This window comes from Spea bombifrons, chromosome 4 (assembly GCF_027358695.1).
Source record: "Spea bombifrons isolate aSpeBom1 chromosome 4, aSpeBom1.2.pri, whole genome shotgun sequence".
Lineage (NCBI taxonomy): Eukaryota > Metazoa > Chordata > Amphibia > Anura > Pelobatidae > Spea > Spea bombifrons.
This window is the reverse complement of record NC_071090.1, coordinates 108240346-108256293: the sequence shown is the minus strand read 5'-3', so window position 1 is coordinate 108256293 and position 15948 is coordinate 108240346. Positions and strand designations below refer to the sequence as shown.

The following is a 15948-nucleotide window of genomic DNA, read 5'->3' as shown; positions in this document are numbered from 1 at the left end:
CACAGGTGTTTCAGGGGATGCTGAGAGCTCACCGGGATCTCCATGATACCAAACAAAGCATCACCAGACTTTGGGTGCACGAGTGCTTCAGGTATGGATGTTCCCGTCTCTAATCAAACACACCAAGACTCGCACAGCGCCACACGCGTGTCCCTTAAACAGCTGGAGAAGAAGATGCATTAGTTGTGTTTTACGTCTCACACAGGGTCTTCTCTGATCGTCTCGTGGATTCATCAGACGCCGAAGCTTTCGTCGGTATCCTGAGCGAGAAACTGGGGTCTCTTTTTGACTTGACCTACCACAACCTGTGTCCAAGCAAACAGCCCCTCTTGTTCGGTACGTACCCCTGGTAGTTGATTCAGATCTCCACTGTTTTCCCAGAAAACAGCCTTCAGGTCTTAAACGTACCCCTTATATCAGCCAGCGTTATGGTTGAGAGACATACCGCCACTAGTGTCCCATAAATCCCCCTTCTCCTGTTTGGTAATTCCAAGGCTGAGGGGACCAGTATAAGTCAGAGCGGTCCCAGTAAAGCTTCCCTAACCCCCAGTTCAATGTCACCAGGTGACTTCCTGCACGAGCCTCCCGTATATGAAGATATTGCAGATTTCCAGGCTCTGAAAACGTTTATGAAGACCCAGCTGGAAGAGCAGAGCCGCGTTCCTGGAGCCGGCGCCAAGAAACTGGTCTTATTCACAGACGCCATCCAGCACGGTAGGGGCTCTTGGTGGCGTATGTTAAATGCCGTTCTGCGTACACGTGCCCGCCATGTTCTTCTTCCTGTGTGCTAACCTATCTCTGTACAGTTGCCCGCATCGTGCGTGTGATTGGCCAGCCAAGGGGGAACATGTTACTGGTTGGCATCGGGGGCAGCGGGAGGCAGAGCCTGGCACGACTGGCATCCTTTATCTGCGACTACAAGGTCTTTCAGCTGGAGGTGACCAGGGGGTATCGCAAGCAGGAGTTCCGAGAAGGTGAGGGAGTCAATTTAAGAATGTGAATGGTGGTGAGTCATTCTTTTCTCCTTCGTTTCTTTTTTCTTTCACTCTATACACGTGGAGATCATTACCAAGGGCCATGGATGAGCCGGTCAAAGTGACTGTGATATTCCAAGGGTTTGCACCAAGCTCTTCCGTGCGTAATGTGGAAGCTACAACCATTCCGGAAGCCTTCATAATCCATGTATTTCCTCCACTTGCTCTTCTTGCCTTCTCAGACCTGAAGAAGCTGTACCGCCTGGCCGGGGTAGAGGGCCGCCCTTCCGTCTTCCTCCTGACAGACACCCAGATCACGGATGAGTCGTTCCTCGAAGACGTCAACAACGTGCTGAGCTCTGGGGAGGTCCCCAATCTGTACAAGGCGGACGAGTTTGAGGAGGTGACTGGCTTCCTACACCCTTCACACCCCCGCGCTGAGAATGCCATCTCTCTCCCGGCAATTTGTGGTCTTCTCCATCCCTTCCAGCTTTGTCTCTTCCAATCACTGTGCTGTCCTCTACTCTCTTGCAGATCAAGACTTTGTTGCAGGAGAAGGCTCGGAGTGAGAACGTCCCTGAAACCCCGGAAAGTCTCTACAACTTCCTGATAGAGAGAGTACGAAACAACCTACACATAGTGCTCTGCATGAGCCCCGTGGGGGACCCCTTCCGGTGAGGATCTTAACCAACGCCTAATTGCTTACAAAGGACGTAGCGCCATTTTGTGGGAAGCGACATCTAGCTCCCTGCTGCCCCTTATGCCCATGTGTGTGTGATGGCCCCACACTTTTGGACCTTGCCTTGACCATGGTTAACTTTTTGGGGGAAGAAGAACATTGTCTGGTGTCACTGTAGATGCCGTAGATACCTTGTCAGAATGACATTTCTCACACGTCCTCCTTCCTCAGGAATCGAATCCGTCAGTATCCGGCCCTCGTGAACTGCACGACCATCAACTGGTTTTCCGAGTGGCCACAAGAAGCTCTTCTGGAAGTAGCTGAGAAATATTTGGAAGGCGCTGAATTGGGTGATATGGAAGGGGTGAGTCTGGTGCCCCCCTACACCTCTGAAACACCCCCTTCTATCCATCCTTTGGCTCTCTGTAATTCCCATCCTTTGTCCCTCAGATCCACGCAAAGGTGTCCCGCATATTTGTGACAATGCATCGCTCGGTCGCTGAATATTCACACAAAATGAAAGTTGAAATGAGGAGACAAAACTACATCACGCCAACCAGCTACCTGGAAGTGGTATCTAGATACAAGAGGTGAGGGCAAATCTGCAGTGAGGAACATGGCGACATGTGGGGGTTAAATTAACATGACCTTGTGGGTTACGCTGGCTCCAGAGGCTTTTTAATTTTTACCCCTGTATACCCTTCTTGCCAAGAAGCAATCCAGTTTATCCTGAAAAGCCCCCTTCACCTGGAGTGGATTGTAGGGCTTTACAGCCCTCACTGTGACCAAAACTCTTCTCTGGTTAAGATGGAGACATGGCTCCTTGAATCATAAGAAGAAGCCACTTGTTATCGCCCCTGCCCAGGGCATGAAACCTATAGAGACCTCAGCTGTATTCATACATTGCGGTGGGTTTGCTCTTTAGGCATGCCATGGGTTTGGGCATGGGAATTAAGACCAGCCCCATATTTCATATATGTGTGACTGTATGGTGTTAAAGTGGCTGTGTGTATGTATATATGTGTGAGCGTATGTATGTATGCGTATGGTGTTAGTGTGTGTGTAGGGTGTATGTGTGTGTATGTATGTATGTGTGACTGTATGGTGTTAGAGTGTCTGTGTGTATGTATATATGTGTGACTGTATGGTGTTAGAGTGTCTGTGTGTATGTATATATGTGTGACTGTATGGTGTTAGAGTGTCTGTGTGAATGTATAAATACGTATGGTGTTAGTGTGTGTGTAAGTGTATTGTGTTAGGGTGTCTGTGTGTAAGTGTATTGTGTTAGGGTGTATGTGTGTATGTGTAAGTGTATGGTTTTAGGTTGTGTGTGTGTATTGTATTCTATTAGAGTGGCTGTGTGTGTGTATAAGGTGTTAAGGTGTTATGTATTTATACATGGGGTGCGTGTGTTTGGCAGGCTCCTGGCTGAGAAACGCGCCGAGCTCGGGGAGAAGGCCACCAAACTCAAGAACGGGCTCTTTAAGATCGACGAGACCCGGGAGAAGGTGGAGAAAATGTCCGAGGAGCTGGCGGTGGCACGCAGCAAAGTGGCCGAGTACCAGAAGCAGTGCGAGGAGTATCTGGTCATCATCGTCCAGCAGAGGAGGGAGGCCGACGAGCAGCAGAAGGCATGTTTGCTGCTACAAGCTGGTTCCATCAGTTTATCTGCCATGCTGCTATTTAAACCCCCCCTCTATGGCAGCAATTTACCTTTTTTGACTTCTCCCCCCGCAGGCCGTCGCAGCTCACAGCGAGAAGATCGCGGCCGAGGAGATAAAGTGCAAGACTCTGGCAGAAAATGCGCAGAAGGACCTCGAGGAGGCCCTTCCCGCCCTGGAGGAGGCCATGAGGGTTAGACCGCGCGCTGGGCACATAATTACCCCAGATCCATGCATGCGCTCCGTCCTACACTAACGCCGGTTCTATGCTGATCGCTCGTGTCACCCGTCTCAACAGGCTCTGGAGTCACTGAACAAGAAGGACATGACGGAAATAAAGTCGTACGGGCGCCCACCAGTGCAGGTGGAAACGGTGATGCAAGCTGTCATGATTCTAAGAGGAAACGAACCAACGTGGGCCGAGGCCAAGAGGCAGCTGGGTAAATTGGGCAGGGTGTAGTATGGAGTGGGCCAAGCGTAGACTGATGGAGTGGATGGAAAGATCAAGGTGCTTGGAGGGAAGGATATGCCGGTGACCGGGAATGAAGGGCAAACTGTTTGATCTGATACCCTTCATCCCCAGGAGAGTCCAACTTCATCAAGCAGCTCATCAACTTCGATAAAGACAATATCTCCGAGCGGACTCTGAAGAAGATCGGGCAGTACTGCGCGCAGGCGGATTTCCAGCCGGACACGGTTGGCCGGGTGTCCCTGGCTGCCAGGTCCTTGTGTATGTGGGTGCGAGCCATGGAGGTGAGGGGGATGTGTGTTTAATTAAGGGCCACATAGACTAGGGCTGGTTGGCTCCATCTAGATACAAGTCATTGTTTTTGATAGCCTTCCTGTCCTTCTAGAATCTTGGAGAAGTCTTTGTTATTTTTAGTGGCTCCAGCTACCGCCTCATAAATACTTTAATGTATATGAAGTCTGTGATATATATATATATACTGACTCGTGTCAGTATATTGCTAAAATGTCTCATGTTGTTAGATGTATGGCCGTATATATAAAGTGGTGGAGCCGAAACGCGCCCGGATGAACGCGGCAATGGCTCAGCTGGCCGAGAAGCAGGCGTCGCTGGCCGAGGCGCAGAACAAGCTCCGAGAGGTGGGAGACCTTTTTACTCGGCCGTGTCTTTGTTCCTTGACTTCGTGTAAATAAAAGACGATTATGTTCCTTGCGCTCGTCTTTGGGTCACAAAGTTATGTTGATGGCGCTGTGAAATATCTAGGATAGCTACTAAAAACCTTACGTCTCAGGACCCCCATGTCTGGGTGCAGCATTAGCTATGGGCATGCGCCATGTTGCATTGTCCCCCCGGTACTTACCAGCTTGGGGAGCACAATATTTCTGCTGTAGCCAAACCTTGATGGTCATTTCTTAACAGTTAGAGTCTCAGATATGCCATTTTAACCTTTTTTTTTTAAAACCAGACCTTTTTTTCCTATATGTGCCAACTTGTGTAGCTACAGGCCATACGACAACCCCGGCAGATGCGGGACACACCGTACCACGTAGCTTTATGGTGTTAGGTTGTGTGTCCATTGTGGCATCACGCTGTTTGTGTATCAGGTGGGCGAGCGCCTGGAGAAGCTGAAGATGCAGTACGATGAGAAATTGGCCCAAAAGGAGCAGCTGAGATCCGAGGCCGAGCTCATGGAGGTGAAACTTGAGCGCGCAGGAACACTGGTGACCGGACTGGCCGGGGAAAAGTCCAGATGGGAAGAAACCGTGAAGGTCAGATAACCTTGAGACTGTCTCCTGTCTGTACTTTGCCTCTGTCTCACACCGTCTGGCCGTCACTCTTTAGAAGGTGCGTGACAATATATTGCCTGTCCCTGCAGGGCCTAGAGGATGACCTGGGCTTCCTCGTCGGTGACTGTCTGTTGGCTTCAGCCTTTTTGTCATATATGGGGCCGTTCCTCTCCAGCTACCGCGAGGAGATCCTGCAAATCTGGATTAAAGAGGTGACTGGAAACGTTCCTTCTTCTTCTGTATCTACGCAATATTTTTAATGAAAATCTGTTAAACCTGAAAAAAAATATGCCTTCTCCATCACTAGAAACGGAAACTCACAGCAGAAAACACAACACTCATCATGCACACGCTCCACGCTCATAGCAAACAAAGCCACCACATCTAGAACATGGCCATCACATCTAAAACATGGCCACCACATCTAAAACATGGCCAACACATCTAAAACATGGCCACCACATCTAAAACATGGCCAACACATCTAAAACATGGCCACCATATCTAGAACATGGCCATCACATCTAGAACATGGCCATCACATCTAGAACATGGCCATTACATCTAAAACATGGCCATCACATCTAAAACATGGCCAACACATCTAAAACATGGCCACCATATCTAGAACATGGCCATCACATCTAGAACATGGCCATCACATCTAAAACATGGCCATCACATCTAGAACATGGCCAACACATCTAAAACATGGCCAACACATCTAAAACATGGCCACCACATCTAGAACATGGCCATCACATCTAAAACATGGCCATCACATCTAGAACATGGCCATCACATCTAGATGCCAAAAAACATTCAAAAAAGGAGCAGAAGAAAGTCCGAGGGTAAGAGTCCACATCCTCCAACATGAACTTACTCGTCTCTTGCATTCCCAACAGGTTAAAGAGATGCTCGTTCCTTGCTCCCCCAACTTCTCCCTGACCAGCTTCCTATCGAGTCCTACGATGGTGCGAGAGTGGAACCTGCGGGGCCTTCCGTCCGATAGCTTCTCCAGTGATAATGGTGTCATCGTCACTCGGGGGAACAGGTAACACCAAGCATACTTCTCGTCCAGTATTATTTGGGGCTTGCCTTAAAATGCCTTCGTCCTGCGCGGTGTGAGATGCCTCCAGACACTTGGGTTCCCATTGCTGTGTTTTGGGGCTCTGTTATTGCCGGGTGGAATGTAATAATCATGGTGGTGCCAGGAACTCCATGTGCCACACGTGGTAGTCACTTGCTTTGCGGCGTCCTGTCTGTCTCAGCCACCACCTACCAGTGAAGCGATTTCTTCTCTTGACTTGTTATTCTAATCACGCTTATTTTCCCTAGGTGGCCATTAATGATCGACCCCCAGGGACAAGCCACCAAGTGGATCAAGAGCATGGAGTCAACCAAGGTAGGAGCGCAGGATGAAGTCCGCCATCAGCCTGCTCTTCACAGACTGTCCGTGGCATAGACTCAGACTTCCCCGTCTCGTACCCGCAGAACCTCAAGGTGATTGACCTCCAGATGGCAGATTTTATGAGGGTCGTGGAACAGGCTGTCCAGTTTGGGAGCCCCGTGCTGCTTCAGAATGTCCAGGAGGATCTAGACCCATCCTTGTCGCCCATCTTGAACAAATCTGTCACTAAAGTTGGTGAGATAAGCAGGTTATATGGAACAGGAGGGGCTATACGGAGAGTTATATGAGAGATAGGGGCAGGGAGGGCTATATGGAGAAATTGGTTATTTGGAGGTAGGGTGACCACATCGGCCACTTTTTCTGGGACACGTATAAGTTTTTCATGTTTGATGACCAGCCCAGATATAATGTTGCCCTGCAGTATGTGGGATGTATAGACTCATGGAAGTTATACATTCTCCATACTGCAGGGCAGCACTGTGTCTGGGCTGGTCAGCGATATGTAAAAAAATATATGTGTCCTGGAAAACATGGCTGATGCGGTCACCCTATGTAGAGGGTTATATGGAGTAATAGAGATGGTTCTATGCATAATAAGAGGAGTTATAGGGAGGGTTATATAGAGTAATAGGAGGGTTATATATAATAATAGGAGGCGTTATTGAGATATATATATATATATTTATTTATTTATATCCATGTGTTTTATTTAGGTGGGAAGCTGCAGATTCGTCTCGGGGATAAGGATGTCGTGTATAATCCAGAATTCCGATTCTACATAACAACCAAACTATCCAATCCGCATTACACCCCCGAGATAAGCTCTCAGACAACCATCGTGAACTTTGCCGTGAAGGAGCAGGTAGGGATTACCCGCGCTATACCGGCGCTGTACGCGGTTAAAATTTAGCATGCGGCTTTGTCTAAAAACGGTGCTGTTAGCTGTTGGGGATTTGGGACAGGGCCGGCAAACTGTTCTTTAAAATGGTTTTTCCGAGAAACCCCTTTTACTACACCCTGAAATCTGCATTTGTGGTGGTTTAGTTGTGGTGGCTGCGGTTGGGTTAGTGTCCGATGGACATCAAGATCTCCTCCTCTTGCTTCGCCAACCACCCAAGATACTCTCTGACCTCCGCTTTTGTGTCCCCACAGGGGCTGGAGGCACAGTTATTGGGCAGCGTGGTCCGGAAAGAGCGCCCAGAGCTGGAGGACCAGAAGCAGTCCCTCGTTCTCAACATTGCCGCCGGGAAACGGAAGCTGCAGGAGCTGGAGGACGAGATCCTCAGGTGTGTGGAATCATAGCTTTATGCCGAGCGGGGAAGCGTCCTCTCCTCTGGCTGTTTGATGAGATGTCATTCTGTATCTCAGCATAGTGTCCCCTTTCTTCCAATCCAACCCTGTGTCCTCTCTTTCTTCCTCATTCAGCATCATCTCCATGTGTCCTCTCTCTTCCTCATCCAGCATCATCTCATATGTCCTCGCTCTTCCTCATCCAACATCATCTCTGTGTGTCCTCTCTCTCCCTCATCCACCATCATCTCCATGTGTCCTTTCTCTTCCTCATCCAGCATCATCTCCATGTGTCCTTTCTCTTCCTCATCCAGCATCATCTCCACGTGTCCTTTCTCTTCCTCATCCAGCATCATCTCCATGTGTCCTCTCTCTTCCTCATCCAACATCATCTCCCTGTCTTCTATCTTCCCCCAGCAGCCTTCTCTCTCTGCTTCATCTTGTCCTTTTCCCCCACCCACTGTGCCATCTCTGCCCCATCCAGCCTCCTTTCCCTGTGTCCTCTGTCTTTCACATCCAACCTTCTTCTACGGTACATCCAGCCTGCTCTCCCTGTGAACTCGGTCTTCCCCATCTAACCTCCTCTCCCTGTGTTCTTTGCCCCCCAAGCCTCCTCTCCCTGCTTCCTCTTCTCCTTTGCCCCCTCGCTGTGCCATCTCTGCACCATCCAGCCTCCTTTCTTGTGTCCTCCATGCTCCACATATGTATGATGCTTAATTGTATTTTCAGTAACGTGCACAGTGTCAGTTTCTTGCCTGTGTTCTTTCTTCCAGGCTCCTGAATGAAGCCACAGGCTCTCTTCTGGATGATGTTCAGCTGGTCAACACCTTAAAAACATCAAAAGTGACGGCGAGTGAAGTCAGTGAACAGCTGGAGACCAGCGAGGAGACTGAAGAGAAGATAGACACCGCCAGAGAGGTGAGGGGGTGCTAAATGCACTACCTGAGAGAAGAGGGGGAGCTAGACTCACCACTAGAGAAGAGAGGGGGAGATAGAGACACCGCCACAGAATAGAGGGGGAGCTTGAGACACCGCCAGAGAATAGAGGGGGAGCTAGAGACACCCCTAGAGAATAGAGGGGGAGCTAGAGACACCGCCAGAGAATAGAGGGGGAGCTATAGACACAGTCACAGAAGAGAGGGGGATATAGAGACACCACCAGAGAATAGAGGGGGAGCTAGAGACACCGACAGAGATTAGAGGGGAAGCTAGAGACAACGCCAGAGAAGTGAGGGGAGCTAGAGACACCGCCAGAGAAGAGAGGGGAGCTAGAGACACCGCCAGAGAAGAGAGGGGGAGCTAGAGACACCTCCAGAGAAAAGAGGGGGAGCTTGAGACTCTGCCAGAGAAGTGGGGGGGGGGGCAGAGACATCACAAGAAAAGAGAGGGGAGCTAGAGACACTGCCAGAAAAGAGAGGGGTACCTACAGACACTGCCAGAGAGGAGCTTATGAGCAAGGAATGTGGCCCAAGACATACTTCTCCCATACCTGACACGTGTCTTTCTCAGGCATTCCACCCCTGTGCCAAGCTTTCCTTTGTCTCCCCGGGCGTATCGCCCCTGTGCCCAGCTTTCCTTTGTCTCCCCAGGCGTATCGCCCCTGTGCCCAGCGGGCATCTCTGCTGTTTTTTGTATTGAATGACCTGGGGCGTATCGATCCGATGTACCAGTTCTCTCTGGACTCCTACATGGACCTCTTCCACCTGAGCATCGATAAGAGCAAGCGTAGCAACAACCTGGAGGAGAGAATCAACAACCTCAACGACTATCACACCTACGCTGTGTACAGGTACCGCATACATGTATACCGTGTACAGGCACCGTGCTGCGCGTGTACTCTATACAGCTATGCCGTGTACAGGCACCGTGCTGCGCGTGTACTCTATACAGCTATATATATAAGCTGTATATTACACTTTGCATCTCACTTTTCTGTTCTCAGATACACGTGTCGCGCGTTGTTTGAGCGGCATAAGTTACTCTTCAGCTTCCAGATGTGCGCCAAGATCCTGGAGGTGGCAGGAAAACTTAACATGGATGAATACAATTTCTTCCTGCGTGGTGGAGTGGTGAGTGAAAGGCTGTGCTGTGTATACATGTCACGGTGTAGTAGTGTAGTAGTAGTGTGTGAGGGGGAGGCTGTTACATGTCACAGTGTAGTAGTGTGTGAGGGGAAAGCTGTTACATGTCACAGTGTAGTAGTGTAGTAGTAGTGTGTAGTAGTGTAGTAGTGTAGTAGTAGTAGTGTGTGAGGGGGAGGCTGTTACATGTCACAGTGTAGTAGTGTAGTAGTAGTGTGTAGTAGTGTAGTAGTAGTGTGTGAGGGGGAGGCTGTTACATGTCACAGTGTAGTAGTGGGGGAGGCTCTTGCATGTCACGGTGTAGCAGTGTGTGAGGGGAGGCTGTTACATGTCACGGTGTAGTAGTGTGTGAGGGGGAGGCTGTTACATGTAGTAGTGTAGTAGTAGTGTGTAGTAGTGTGTGAGGGGGAGGCTGTTACATGTCACAGTGTAGTAGTGTGTAGTAGTGTGTAGTAGTGTGTGAGGGGGAGGCTGTTACATGTCACGGTGTAGTAGTGTGTAGAAGTAGTGTGTAGTAGTGTGTGAGGGGGAGGCTGTTACATGTAGTAGTGTAGTAGTAGTGTAGTAGTAGTGTGTGAGGGGGAGGCTGTTACATGTCACGGTGTAGTAGTGTGTAGTAGTGTAGTAGTAGTAGTAGTGTGAAGGGGAGGCTGTTACATGTCACGGTGTAGTAGTGTGTAGTAGTGTGTAGTAGTAGTAGTAGTGTGAGGGGGAGGCTGTTACATGTCACGGTGTAGTAGTGTGTATGTAGTAGTGTGTAGTAGTGTAGTAGTAGTAGTGTGTGAGGGGGAGGCTGTTACATGTAGTAGTGTAGTAGTAGTAGTGTGTGAGGGGGAGGCTGTTACATGTCAGGGTGTAGTAGTGTAGTAGTAGTGTGTGAGGGGGAGGCTCTTACATGTCACAGTGTAGTAGTGTGTAGTAGTGTAGTAGTGTGTGAGGGGGAGGTTTGTGTTCATGAAGCTGGCTGTCTCTGCCCCTCCAGGTTCTGGACCGGGATGAGCAGATGGATAACCCCTGCCCGGGGTGGCTCTCTGATGCCAACTGGGACAATATTACTGAACTGGACAAGCTGGCAAACTTCCACGGTCTCATGAACTCGTTTGAGCAGTACCCCCGGGACTGGAACCTGTGGTACACGAGCCCCGAGCCTGAAAACGCCTGCCTGCCGGGTAAGCCGTGCATGGATCTGGATCAGTCTGACGTGTCCTAGAGTCGCTCATTTTTATTGGTCTAAATTACAGTAATTCTCACCTTTTACATTATTGGCCCCAAAAGGTTAGCGGGAAATAAAATGTAAAAAAAGAAGAAAAACAAAAGTATAAAATGTGACGCAATGTGATCTAGAATGGTTATTTCCCTGTAATCTGATCGTTCTGGATCCTTTTATCAGTGAAAACGGCGATGAAATGTTTCATGTTTGTAATTTTGACTTACTATCCCTCAGTCTTTCCTGATAATGTTTGTGCTGGCGATATATACTTCGATATGTCTGGAGATGGAAAATCCTTTCCTTCCTCCTCCCAGTGGGATTGGAGGTTTAAGCGACTTCACTATGCATCACGAAGGGCTGACCCAGTGAGCCCCTCCTGCAGGGAGGGCCAGAATTGGCCCTGTATAATGTAGTTAGGGGACACTTACTAAGATCCATATGTCTTTGGGAGGCTGACAGACCTCACACGTGCGCCAGTGAGCACCCAGCGTTGAGATCCGGTAAACATGTATGTGTTGGAGCACATCACATACCTGTTTACTTGTAAGGACCCTCTAACTCCGTCCACCTTGCAGGCGAATGGGAAAACGCGTGCAGCGAGATGCAGAGGATGCTTATCGTCCGCTCCCTGCGCCAGGACCGCGTGGCCTTCTGCGTCACGGCTTTCATCATCAACAACCTGGGGTCCAAGTTCACCGAGCCCCCGGTGCTGGACATGAGAGCGGTGAGTTAGCTGGGTGTCCTGTACCTGGGGGCCATGACATGATTCTCGGGTTCACCATAGCCAGGCGGCCTGTGACACCCCAACATACACGGCCCAAAGCTTGAGTGCTGCTCAGCTCATACGATATACTTAAGCCCATCATGATCGGCAGGTCTTCCAGTACCTGTAGCCACCACCTTCGTAGGGAGTGGATTCCAGAGCTTTACAGCCTTCACTGTGAAGAATTTAAGATGGATAATGGAACTTTGGATCCTCCATAATTATAATAAGTGGCCGCTATTAATCTGCTGTGACCACGGGCGGGATATTTCCACCACAAGGGCCACTCCGTAGGCCCCACTAGATAAAACAAGATCATTAATATCCGCTTCACATCCTCTGGCCCCACGCTAATCCCGATGACATCTTCATGATCTCCACCATGCTTTCTAATGCCGTGCCTCCCCCGCTGACACTCTGATCCCTGCTTGTACTCAGGTGGTTGAGGACTCGCTGCCCCGCTCCCCGCTGGTCTTTGTGCTGTCCCCCGGGGTGGACCCTACAGGTTCTCTTCTTCAGCTGGCCGATCAGTGCGGCATGTCCCAGCGCTTCCAGGCCCTCTCTCTGGGACAAGGACAGGCTCCGATCGCTACCCGAATGATCAAGGAAGGAGTCAAAGAAGGTAAGAAAAAAGATCCGTTACGCTTGTATTAAATGCTATGAAAAGGTGTTTCAGCCAATCAGAATTCACGGTGACCAGCAGCGCGTAGGGAAACGGCCACCCGATCCACGGTGCTTTTCCATTTCTTTTAGGGTACTGGGTCTTCCTGGCCAATTGCCATCTGTCTCTGTCTTGGATGCCCCAGCTGGACAAGCTGGTGGAGCAGCTGCAGGTGGAGGATCCGCACCCCGACTTCAGGCTCTGGCTCAGCTCCAGCCCGCACCCGGACTTCCCCATCTCCATCTTACAGGCCAGCGTAAAGATGACGACGGAGCCCCCCAAGGTGAGTCCCGCCGGAGAGGACAACCGGAGGGATCCCGGTGCAAACGAGTTAGAGGCTGGACGCTCGGTGGAGGGAAGCTGGCTGGCGGGCGACGATCTGTCGATATCTTTGCCTAACAAACGGAACTTGTGATTTCCAGGGCCTGCGCGCCAACATGAAGCGTCTGTACCAATCGATAACGGAGCCCCAGTTCACCCGCTGCACCAAGACCTCCGCCTACCGGCGGCTGCTGTTCTCCCTCTGCTTCTTCCACAGCGTCCTGATAGAGCGGCGCAAGTTCCTCCAGCTGGGGTGGAACATCGTCTACGGCTTCAATGACTCCGACTTCGAGGTCAGAAAGACCACCTGGACCCCCTCCCCTGTTAATTGTAATCTCCCCCTAGGAGAAGTGTAACTGGGCCATACCTGGTGGGGTGGTGTCCATGCCGCTTGCCACTTATGACATGAAACTGCTTTCCCCTGTGGTGGTGGTCCTGGAAATGATCTTCTACCGGGAGAAGGTGGTAGTGGAATTTATTGTTTTGCTTTGTCAAGTGAGGTTAGACGGTCTTTAATGTTCTCTAGTGCCCCCAGTGCCCCCAGTGCCCCCAGTGCCCCCAGAAAATGTCCCATGTGTGTGATGATACATCTCTCCTGTTAGCTAAACAAGTCACGGCAAATTAAACCCACAGGTGTCGGAGAACCTGCTGAGCCTCTACCTGGATGAATATGAGGAAACGCCTTGGGACGCTCTTAAATATCTGATTGCCGGGGTCAATTATGGTGGCCATGTGACCGACGACTGGGACCGGCGACTTCTGGGCACCTACATTAATGATTATTTCTGTGAACAAGCGCTGACTGCCCCGTTCTACAGGTCCTGAAAGGGTACTCTTTAATGTGGATTGGCGTGGCTGTGTTGTGGAGGACTCTGGTGGGGTAACTCTGTGCCTCCGACCCTCTCCTGTATCCACAGACTGTCCTCGCTAGACACATACTACATACCCCGCGATGGAGCGCTGGCATCATACAAGGAGTTCATCAACATGCTGCCATCCAGCGATCACCCCGAGGCCTTCGGACAGCACCCCAACGCTGACATCGCCAGCCAGATCACCGAAGCACATACCCTGTTTGACACTCTGCTGTCTCTGCAGCCCCAAACTACCCCTAGTGTGCACGGGGGGCAGAGTCGAGAGGAAAAGGTGGGTACATCCTCAAGGCTAGAGTCATGATGTTCCCCGTTCCGTCTTATTTCTTCTCCTGTTGTTCCCAGTTCTGTCTCGTTTCTTCACTCCTGTCGTTCCCTGTTCTGTCTCGTTTCTTCTCTCCTGTCGTTCCTGGTTCTTTCTCGTTTCTTCACTTCTGTCGTTCCTGGTTCTGTCTCGTTTCTTCACTCCTGTCGTTCCTGGTTCTGTCTCGTTTCTTCTCTTCTGTTGTTACACGTTCTGTCTCTTTTCTTCACTCCTGTCGTTCCCTGTTCTGTCTCTTTTCTTCACTCCTGTCGTTCCCAGTTCTGTCTCGTTTCTTCACTCTTGTCGTTCCACGTTCTGTCTCGTTTCTTCACTCCTGTCGTTCCCGTTTCTGTCTCGTTTCTTCACTCCTGTCGTTCCCGTTTCTGTCTCGTTTCTTCACTCCTGTCATTCCACGTTCTGTCTCGTTTCTTCACTGCTGTCGTTCCACGTTCTGTCTCGTTTCTTCACTCCTGTCGTTCCCGGTTCTGTCTCGTTTCTTCACTCCTGTCGTTCCCGGTTCTGTCTCGTTTCTTCACTCCTTTTACCTTCGCTGATGTCTCACACCGTGTCTGTCTTCTGGTGTAGGTGTTGGAGTTGGTGGGTGACGTTCGTGAGAAGATTCCACAGGAGATCGACTATGAAGGAACGAGAAAAGTTCTGAGTGATGACCCCAGCCCCCTGAATGTTGTGTTACTTCAGGAGATCCAGAGATACAACGCACTGATAAACACCATCAGGTGTGTTCCCATGACACGTGAAAGCAACACGCCGGATGGCGTCAGCCTACCCATCGCCAAGCGCTGTCAGAAGTTGCGTCCGAGACGTACGTCTTCCGATCGAAGGGCTCAGATTATAAGCTCGTTCTTTCGTATTTTTCGAATAGGTCCTCTCTCCTTGACCTGGAACGCGGGATAGAGGGCTTGGTGGTCATGTCTACTGAGCTGGAGGAGATATTTACCTGCATACACGATGCCCGTGTGCCCCCACTCTGGGAAAAGGTATGTTACACGGCTCTGGGGGGAAGAGAGAAGGCAGGCGGAGGGAGAGACGAGCGGAGGTTGGAGACGAGCCAAGGGTCTGAGAGCCATAGTGGGTGAGAGGATGAAGAGGTCCATGGACCGCTTGGTGATCTTGAGGCTTTCCTTCTTCTAGGCCTACCCTTCCCTGAAGCCACTGGCCGCCTGGACCCGGGACTTGGCTCTTCGCGTGGAGATGTTCGCTCGTTGGGCAGAGACCGCTCACCCGCCTGTCCTGTACTGGCTCTCAGCATTCACCTTCCCCACCGGCTTCCTGACTGCTGTCCTACAGAGCGCGGCGAGACAGAATAACGTGAGGACGGGGCACGGCGAGAGCGTATCAGACGCCGTACCTCTTAGTGCACCCTACGGGCGCAAACTCAGCACTGCCCTCAATAGTGGAAACCCATAACATGTCACTGGGTCGCCCAAGTGGATCTTACATGTTACAGATTGATGCATGATTATTCCTCCCCATTAAGTTATCACTTACCTAATGTTAAGTTGCTGATTATTTTTGATTGGTTCGGGTCGCCTTTGTAGGCGTGGAGGGGGGGCTTCCAAGGAGATTTAGATACGCTGGCCCTGCCACAGGCTGCCAAACAAAAGAAGCACAACCTATAGGTGGTGTTATAGAATGACAGACGGTCTGCTGAAAGAGACCCGCGGTGTTAATAATCACCGGTAACCCCGTCTCTCCTGCAGATCTCCGTTGATTCTCTGTCCTGGGAGTTCATCGTTTCCACCGTAGATGATAATAACCTTGTGTATCCCCCAAAGGTGAGACCGAGTGTTCGTATATATGGTGTGTATGCATGTATTTTACTGTATGGTGTCAGCGTGTGTGTGAGTATATAGTGTTAGCGTGTGTATGAGAGCATATGATGTGTGTTAGTGTTAGATGTTAGCGTGAGTAACTGGTGTAGCATTAGAGAGCGTCAGGTTTGAGC

General features: G+C 50.4%; 1 protein-coding gene across 1 annotated transcript in view; it reads left to right on the top strand.

Moving 5' to 3' along the window:
• Positions 1-15948, top strand: part of DNAH2 (dynein axonemal heavy chain 2) — a 43194-nt gene that overhangs the window by 26288 nt on the left and 958 nt on the right. The window contains exons 52-85 of the mRNA XM_053463908.1: positions 6-91; positions 206-336; positions 565-714; positions 807-974; positions 1217-1377; positions 1509-1648; positions 1885-2017; positions 2104-2243; positions 3074-3284; positions 3391-3507; positions 3613-3754; positions 3898-4067; positions 4305-4421; positions 4887-5051; positions 5159-5281; positions 5975-6123; positions 6408-6474; positions 6564-6714; positions 7194-7342; positions 7633-7766; positions 8544-8688; positions 9360-9559; positions 9713-9839; positions 10834-11020; positions 11637-11785; positions 12263-12446; positions 12578-12768; positions 12908-13099; positions 13440-13624; positions 13724-13952; positions 14568-14719; positions 14866-14980; positions 15135-15311; positions 15704-15778. Coding sequence (XP_053319883.1) covers positions 6-91; positions 206-336; positions 565-714; positions 807-974; positions 1217-1377; positions 1509-1648; positions 1885-2017; positions 2104-2243; positions 3074-3284; positions 3391-3507; positions 3613-3754; positions 3898-4067; positions 4305-4421; positions 4887-5051; positions 5159-5281; positions 5975-6123; positions 6408-6474; positions 6564-6714; positions 7194-7342; positions 7633-7766; positions 8544-8688; positions 9360-9559; positions 9713-9839; positions 10834-11020; positions 11637-11785; positions 12263-12446; positions 12578-12768; positions 12908-13099; positions 13440-13624; positions 13724-13952; positions 14568-14719; positions 14866-14980; positions 15135-15311; positions 15704-15778 — 5112 coding nt within the window. The remainder of the gene's footprint in view (positions 1-5; positions 92-205; positions 337-564; positions 715-806; positions 975-1216; positions 1378-1508; positions 1649-1884; positions 2018-2103; positions 2244-3073; positions 3285-3390; positions 3508-3612; positions 3755-3897; positions 4068-4304; positions 4422-4886; positions 5052-5158; positions 5282-5974; positions 6124-6407; positions 6475-6563; positions 6715-7193; positions 7343-7632; positions 7767-8543; positions 8689-9359; positions 9560-9712; positions 9840-10833; positions 11021-11636; positions 11786-12262; positions 12447-12577; positions 12769-12907; positions 13100-13439; positions 13625-13723; positions 13953-14567; positions 14720-14865; positions 14981-15134; positions 15312-15703; positions 15779-15948) is intronic.